Source organism: Phoxinus phoxinus (assembly GCF_949152265.1).
Source record: "Phoxinus phoxinus genome assembly, chromosome: 17".
In the NCBI taxonomy this organism is placed as follows: domain Eukaryota; kingdom Metazoa; phylum Chordata; class Actinopteri; order Cypriniformes; family Leuciscidae; genus Phoxinus; species Phoxinus phoxinus.
Window position 1 is genome coordinate 28,182,402 of NC_136892.1, and position 9,021 is coordinate 28,191,422.

General features: G+C 39.5%; 1 protein-coding gene across 2 annotated transcripts in view; it reads right to left on the reverse strand.

The window, feature by feature from the left end:
- olfm1b (olfactomedin 1b) overlaps window positions 1–7,892 on the reverse strand; it is a 33,030-nt gene extending 25,138 nt beyond the window's left edge. The window contains exon 1 of one of the 2 annotated variants that reach the window (XM_079587283.1): window positions 7,313–7,792. In XM_079587283.1, coding sequence (XP_079443409.1) covers window positions 7,313–7,378 — 66 coding nt within the window. In that variant the 5' untranslated portion in view covers window positions 7,379–7,792. Of the gene's footprint in view, window positions 1–7,312 lie in introns of both variants that reach the window. The other variant, XM_079587284.1, reaches the window with a different exon arrangement.
- Window positions 7,893–9,021: the final 1,129 nt, after the last annotated feature.

The following is a 9,021-nucleotide window of genomic DNA, read 5'->3' on the forward strand; positions in this document are numbered from 1 at the left end:
GTTTAATTGGAAATGAGCAGCGTGAACATTCTGCCAAACATCTGCTTTAGTGTTCAACGGAAGAAAGTCAGTCACATGGGTTTGGAACGACGTGAAGGTGTACATAAGTTCATAATTGTTTTATTCGTAGGTGAGCAGCTTCTTTAATCTGTGTGTTCTTTACAAAAACACACAGATTGGTTTTACAAAAGCACTCATCTGTTGGGTCAGGTACATATTGCTATTAATTCCGAAACAAGATGTGCAGTAAACGCCTAATGTGAATGTTTTATCGCCGCGTTCTCTGAGGCAACAGCAATCAATTTGACTTAGAAGCAAGGACCGTAATCTCAAATTGGGATTCCCTTTAACACTGTTCTTTTTTATCATCTTTAATAATTCATGTGTAGGCTGTGGAATTTCTGCAGCCCCCAGCAAAACGATAATATCCTGTAGATCAGGAGCGCCAGATGATGGTTGGTTCAGAAAGCATCTGAGCTGCTGCTGAAGGAGAGTGTGGCAGCAGTAACTCATCTGTAATGGTCTACAGTAAAGCCTTCAGCTTCAGGCCGCGTGTAAAAAAAAAACAGTCCAGCATGATATAAGTGATTTATCAATAGGTCTGAACAAGAGCGCTGGAGACCTCTTGAACGGTTCTGCAGTGTAGAGAGGAGGAGGAGGAGAAGTTTTCTTCTGCAGAAACTTCAGATGCTCTGGCTGACTCTGGCACTGCAGAGGTGTTTGGAACGGAGCCCCGCCGTGTGAACATTTACTCTCCCCTTCCCCTGCGTTCTCCAAGCAGTCTGTTCTTCCTGCTGTCTTCAGTGCTAGTTCATAGAATATCCGGCTAACTGCTTCAAAACACAGGGATTTATTTTGTGATTTAGAAAGAAAAAAAAATATCTTGGTAAATGGAAGGAGAGTGCTGTGTGTGTGAACAGATGGTCGATTTTTATATTTTCTTGTTGAAAAAAATGAAGTGGTGTTTGGCTGTGTAAAATTCACAGGCAAGATTCAAGGGTGTTTTTTTGTGTTGCAATGCCCGATTACATTACTTGCCCAGCGCGGCACCGCCCCCACTGTCGTTTTGCTTTTTTTACACACATAAAAACCATTTAGTTCAGTTCTAAACTGAAAGCGTCTTCTCTGCTCCATACAGCATGAGCTGCAGGAGTCAGACTTCACTGATCACATGACAAGAGTAAGGAGAGATGACTGACAGGATGATGGAGGAGGATTTGGTGCGCACCTATGGGGATAGAATTGTTGCATTATTCCAAATTAATCAATTGAGATTCACAAAAATGAATCAAATTCACAAATAAATAATTAAGATCCACAAATAAATGTTAAGAGTTTCACAAAAATGATAAAAAAAAATAAAAAAAATCACAATTGTTTTTTATGCAGTTTTATGTTTCCTGTGCATTTGTGAATCGCTTCCCGTTTCCTGTGCATTTGTGAATCGCTTCCCGTTTCCTGTGCATTTGTGAATCGCTTCCCGTTTCCTGTGCATTTGTGAATCGCTTCCCGTTTCCTGTGCATTTGTGAATCGCTTCCCGTTTCCTGTTCATTTGTGAATCGCTTCCCGTTTCCTGTGCATTTGTGAATCGCTTCCCGTTTCCTGTGCATTTGTGAATCGCTTCCCGTTTCCTGTGCATTTGTGAATCGTTTCCTGTGTGTAACCCCTCCACTGGGTCCTACTCGCCCTGCTCTGTGCGGGTCTCCGGCATGAGAGTCAGGCGTTCTAACAAGGAGGCTAAAGACTGCAGCCTCTAGTGTCTGTCTCTAGAGCGCCTATTGAGATCAGAGGAGTGAGGTTTACTCGCACAGCGACTACTAGCTGGCCTCCGTTACATGTGCATTAGTGAATCGTTTCCTGTGCATTTGTGAATCGCTTTCAGTGCATTTGTGAATCGTTTCCTGTGCATTTGTGAATTGCTTTCAGTGCATTTGTGAATCGCTTTCAGTGCATTTGTGAATCGTTTCCTGTGCATTTGTGAATTGCTTTCAGTGCATTTGTGAATTGCTTTCAGTGCATTTGTGAATTGCTTTCTGTGCATTTGTGAATCGCTTTCTGTGCATTTGTGAATCCCTGCCCGAATTTGTGGATTTTGAAACATGTCTAGCATGAAGACGTGCAGACAAATAAGTGGACTCCACCCACCTCTACTCCAGCCAGTCAGATAACAGCCATTTGTGCACGCCAATCATAGCACATTTATTTGTGGATCTGAATCAATTTATTTGTGAATTTGATAATTTTTTGTTAATCTCTTTACATTTATTTGCAAATCTCAATCTATTTATTTGGAATAATGCAACAATTCTATCCTGATACGCCACAGATCCAGATCGTCACTGACAAATAGCTTATCTTGTAAAACGTGCGGTCAGTCAGTACCACAGAGTACACTACACACAGAGTACGCGTGATTCGAAAATGAAAGTAAAAAGCGAGCATGCATTCAAAAGCGATTTCTATATTCCAGATGCCTGCAAATAATATACAATACCCCAGGGTGTTCTGATGGATGTTAGTGTATGTGTGGTATTTGATTGCTTTGGTGTTTTGGGTGGCTGCCAGGGTTGTTGCTATGCTGCTAAAGAGTACTTAGTGATTGTTAGTGTGTTTCTAGGGTGTTCTGAATGGTTGTAATTGTATTGCTTTTTGGTGGTTTGGCTGTTTGCTGATGTATTGCTATGTTGTTACTGAAGACTCACTACAGTATTCTAGTTGGTTGCGACTGCGAGGTGGTTTCTAAGTGGCCTAGGTTGTGTCTACAAGACTCTATAATATCCTGGCCAATAGTTTATGGTAAAAAAAATCATACTTTTGATTGCTTATTAGGTAAAATCACCTGTCCAAATCATACGTGTCCATAGCAAAAAAGGGATACTCAAAGTGCAGTAAACGTCAGTCTAGCGCATGTTTATAGAGAAAAACAATGGAAAGGTAGAGCAGTGGAATGGAAATAACATGTTCTGTGTGAATCGACCCATATGCATCTCTTTTTCTAAAACAATGAACACACACACACTTGCCCTTTCACAGTTCAGATGCTACAGATAATATGATGGACAACACAAGGGTAAATATTGAGTGCGTGCTGATGATAGATCTGTCTAGTGATCGATTGGGGAATTCAAGAAGAGTGTGCGTGTGCGTGTGCGTGTGTGTGTGTGTGTGGGTGTGTGTGTGTGTGTGTGTGTGTGTGTGTGTGTGCGTGTGTGATTGGATTGTTCGAGAGAAACAGGGGTGTCGGGGGTGGTAAAATGCCATCATATAAACAACAGCTCGTGTTTCCTTTTCAAACGCACACACGCTTTCTTTTTATCTCCCTTTCATACTCAAAACCAGACACAATCGATTAATGCCAGAACCATTACTAATATGATAATTCTCCTTATCCACAGGCTATTATTCTCTTCTGTGAGATCATGTTGATGACCTTTATCTCCATGAAGGTGATAAGACCACAGAAGACACGTGTGTACCGTGGTAATCAAGAGCAAATCTCATCCATTCTATAGCTGGGGGAACTGAGCGTTTACAATGTGGATACATTATCTATTTCTCTCTCTCTCTCTCACTCTCACTCTCAATCTCTCTCTCTTGTTAATGGAAGTTTGAATGGATTCTACATTTGGACTTGGGCTACATACTGAAATACGATTAGGACATTAACACAAATTGAAAAGACAGCATAAGCAGCACTGGGAGCAGAAGCATCAGGCCCGCTGGAACCCAAGGAACGCGTGCCGTGCCAGAGTTATGAGCTAAGTGGTTAATGCAAGAGAAAAAAACATTCCAATAATGTATTTAATATTGGGAATATTCCAACTTGCATTCTGACCTAAATTATGGTACTAACTTTTAAAATGAGATCATTTTAGACCTTATTCTGTCAAACTGTTAGTAAACAACTGTAATGTATTGTAGTTTCATATATATCAGTGTTGGGTAATTTACTTTTAAAAAAGAGTAAATTATTACTAATTACTTTCTAAATCCCATATCAACCTCGATCAGTTGAACAATACAAGGATAGACATGAAACTGCACTTTTAATTCTCTCAAATTAATAATATTAAATTGCATAAACTATTCTGGAACTGACCAAAGTATCGTAAGGGAGATGGTTAGGCCTACATTAAAAACATACTTTTTAACATTAGACGTTGCATTTTTCATTTATTATTTTATATAGAATTGTCCCTAACCCTAACCCTATTTACTTAGTAATGCATTACACCTAACACTGTATATATATAGTGTATATATATATATATATATATATATATATATAGAGAGAGAGAGAGAGAGAGAGAGAGAGAGAGAGAGAGAGAGAGAGAGAGAGAAAGATTTGACATGATAAATAACGAAAATTATATAATTAAAACAGTTAAAATAAATTATTTATTACAATTTATTTATTTATTCGATTATAATTATGTAACAGTTTTTGTAAGCTAAAAGTAAGTTGGCATAAATCGTTGCATTAAGTCGTTGCACAGTACTTATCAGTGTTGCTCTACATGATCACATGATGAGGGGGTCAGCTTGGGTAATATTACCTACTCAATGCTTTTATGCATAGATATTTTAGATATATTAAGCCCTCTAGGAAAACTGCTGGCTGGATCAATTTGAATCTAATCGATGGTTGGCGCATAACTTTGACAGGGGGAAATATGATGTTCCAACTGGCCTTCTCATCCAAATTATGTTACTATCTTTTAAAATGAGATCCCTTTAGACCTCATTCTGTCAAACGGTTTCAGTTTGAGAACTAGTGAAGTGGGTGAACTGATGGAAATCTGTGGTATACTGTACCAGCTGTTCTGTGGGTGGTGTAATGGGCTTTTTTATTCAGTTTAGTAGATGTTCAGAGAGTGGTTTTTCCATTGAGGAGATGTTTTGTGGGCAGTAAGGGGTATTTTTGGAGGTGTTTCATGATGGTGGTTGGTGTTTAGTAGGTGTACTGTGGGGGAATCGTTGAGCGGTGTTTAGGTTCAGCAGCTGTTACTGTTTAAGCGTTCTCTGAGGGGTATTTACATTTAAGGAGAACTTATTCGGGTGGTGTTCAGTAGGTCGTGTTTTATGAACGGTGCGTGTGTTTGTAGGTGTTCAGGTGTGTTCTGCAAGTTCTTCAACAGTTCTTATCAACTTTTCTCTCTACAGGGCTCTTGAGTTCTTATTATGGTTCTTTAAGATCAAAAAAGATCTTGAAGTCACATTATGTAGCATATCGATGCGTGGTCCATTAAAGCATCCCTACACAGAAGGTTTTCTAAAGAGATAGAGGATAAAAAGCTCACATAGATTCCCCTTTGAAATTAGACTCTTTTATTTTTTTGTTCTAAATGGAACCTTTATTTTGAAGAGAGTTGGGGTTATGTCCATTAACAAGCCTGGAGGCCGGAACAGAACAGAACAGAACAGAAAAATAACTCAAAAGGACCTTGTGACTATACTCTCAACTCTGAAAGCCAGTTCAATTTCCATTCCACAACACAATGTTCAAACCATGTCCTGAAAGTTTAAAACTAGATCACATTTATGCAAGTTCCGGCATGCATTTGCTCACACCTGTGCTCCTGGTGCGTTTTAATTTACTGTAACACTGACAACAGAGCCAAATTGAATCACAGAATGCTGTTCTACTGTGAAGAAACACTATGTGTAGCTATGGGAAAGATTTTTGGATATGGGCTACCATGTGCATGTGTACTGTATATGTTCTTGTGTGAAGTCTTCTTCTCTAACCCTGGGCAAAGCTGAGCAAAATGCCAAATTGTCGCAGATTCAATGGGCCGTAAATCTCTGAGATGAGAAGATGACCGAGCCACACGGCAGTAATTGATGGGTTTGGCAGAGTCGGTTTGAGATTTACTAGCGCGCACATGCCGAGTAAGCATGCCGCCCCGCTGCGAGCCTAATGCAACATTTACACAGGCTGTACGGTTCACATGCTCATCCTTTCTGATCAATATGAAAATACATGCTACAGTGAGACGCTGGTTAAAGTAATAACTGAAGCGTGAAGAGCACTGTTTGCATATGTAGAAGCCAAGAACACTGCGCACTGGGGAATGTTAGTGAGAGCGGCCAAATGCTCTCGAATTCTCCAGTGCAAAGCCAGTTTCTTTTTGTAACACTTTGCCACTTTATTGTCCATTTTAACAGGAGCGTACACAAGGGGAGATGCCACGTTTAATTTGACGTGAATTAAAATGAGGGACTTACAGTAGATTTGACACGTTTACTTGTTGTGTGGTTTATTTCAGTGTTGCACTGGCTGAACAATTAAAATCAAGGAAGAGGTACAATATAACCCATTACTGTATAACATATTTTGTTTCATGTATAATTAAATGTCACATCAATCCTAAGGTATAGAAACAGTTATGAGGGGTGGTGACATATTTGACCCAACTTGAAAAATGTATATATTCATTCCCCCTAGTTTTGATAATCATATAATCATAATTATGCACTATGTAGAAAATCATTCCTACACTCTTTCATGTAATTGGTGTGGTGCTGACAATAGCAATGTGCAATTACAACTGCACAACATAATTGCATTAATATTACTTAGCTGGTCTCTCAAGGCCTTTAATAGCTCCAAAACATCCTTATATCAGAATGATACTTCATGAATTGTACTAGTTTGAACTTGTGATACACTAAAAACATCCTTTAGAGTCTCAGAGACGCCGGTTATAAAAAATACATGCCATGAAATGCAACATAAGATCTCATTTTGTGTTTTTCTGCAATATCTATTTTCCACGATCGATCTGACCCCAAACAGAAGCATCATGATTGTATTGGATATCATTTTGGTCACATTTCTGAAAAGTGCATGCCTAATTTTGGGGTAAGATCTGCTGGATGGGGTTTGATTCAACTAGAAGAACACATTAAAAGCTTTCATTGTTGTTCTTTTTACACATACAGTGCTGCATGTGGAGACCCAAAACAAAGAATGCAAAGTCAGTCTAAACAGTAAATGATGATTAACTATACAGTAGCATGAATCCTAATATGTTATAATGAATGTTTTCTTTTAATTGGGCTTTCGTGAGGCTCAAATATGTAAATCGTGCGCTTTTCTTGCAACTTGCTCGCGTGCAGATTGTTTCTCATGTTTGCTGTGAGCTAATGAGTATAACCGTGGACTCTTCATATCTCTCCGCCTGTAATCCCGTCTATTAATCTCTTTTGTACAGTAATCTGGCTAATTCACCGCAGTCTGATCTGTGTTCGATGTGTGTGTGTGTGTGTGTGTGTGTGTGTGGGAGGTAAAGATGGCGATAGACCTACTTGCGTGAGTTCCGTACCCATCAGCACCAGCACGATGAGACTCAAGAGCTTGTTCACGCGCTGCATCTCGCGCCTCCGCTCGCTCGGACTCGCTCTCGCATGCAGATCCGGTCCGGTGCCTCGTTAAGACCCGCTCGATGATGCTCTCTCCTCGCTCCTCTGTCCCCGGTCTCTCGCTTCTCTCTCTTTCTCTCTCTTCTCAGCAACAGAATGACAGAGAAACAGAACTCGGTCTCGCGCAGCCGTCTCTGGGCATCTCGCGCGCGGAGCGTCGTCTCACGCCTCCCGTTTTCTCCCGTGTGTCTTTCTGCCTCCCCGACCGTGGACTCCTGTCCCCGTTAGATTAGCGGCTCTGGAGGTTTAGCGTCACGCAGGGTGGTCTGGTTAGCCCAAAACTTTGTGTGTATCTCGATGTGTGAGGCAGAAAGATTGGGGAGTGCGAGCGCGAGCTGTCCGAGGTGCTGAAACCGGATGTGACATGCTGCGCGCGTGGGAAATTCAACGGGGATGCGCGAGAGGAGGAAGAGCGAGACTGAGTTAATTGGTAGAACCTTGCGCGGCGTCAAAACAGTCTGACTACACTTGTGAGAATTTTTTTTCTTCTTCTGAAAATGGTGTTTAAAATGAAGTATACAAAGTATTTAAGACGAAATTAGATGTGTATGTTTTCTGAAGAAACTCTGGTCGTCGCCAGGGCATGCTATGCGTTTGCTGAGATGTTCTTTGTGGTTTTGGTGTGTTTCTGGGGATAATATCTTCTCTTTTTTTAAATTAATATTTAGCAAGGATTCCTTAGGTTTTTATTCATCGAAAAATCCTGGGGAAAGTATTGTAGTTTCTACCAAAATATTTTACCAGAACAGCTGTTTTCAACATTGATAATAATAAGAAATGTTTCTTGAGCAGCAAATCAGCATATTATAATGATTTCTGAAGGATCATGTGACACTGAAGACTGGAGGAATGATGCTGAAAATTCAGCTTTGCATCACAGGAATAAATTACATTTGAAAATATGTTAACATAGAAAATAATTAGTCAAAATGTAATAATATTTAACAATATTAATGTCTTTTACTGTATTTTTTTGTCAAATATTGCAGCCTTGATAAGCTGAAGACACCTAAATATATATATAAGAAACATATAATAATAAAAAATGTACCGACCCCAAAAAGTCTAAGTTTTTAAATGATAAAACATCAGTAACACTAAAGTTACAAGTCATTGAGCAAAAATGAAGAAAATTAAAGTCATTTCTGAGAAAAGATGCTGCAACATTTGTCAAGATGCAACTTGAATCGATGTTTTATCATCTTTGCAATAACATTCAGACATTTTAAGTGTCCAATATATTTTGGGGCCACTCTAGGTGTGGGGAGACGTGCAGGAGTAAGTTGTGGTCAGTTAAGCTCGGAAGATTGATATTATCAATAGCCAGTCCTATGCATTATTGATTGGTGTGTGGAAGCCATTATAGCAAAATTATCTGCCTTTTTTTCAACGGCAGAAACCACGAGTAATGTGTTCAGCCTGTATAAGACATTCAGACTAACAACAGTGTAGATAATATATTGAGGTGTTTAAAAATATGATTAAATATTAATATGATTCATATCAGGAGCACAGTGTTCAATATAATTATGAGAAGGCTGTGTTTTATGATTTCAGAGTAAGCATTAATGATTCAGTTGTTTCAATGCCTACAA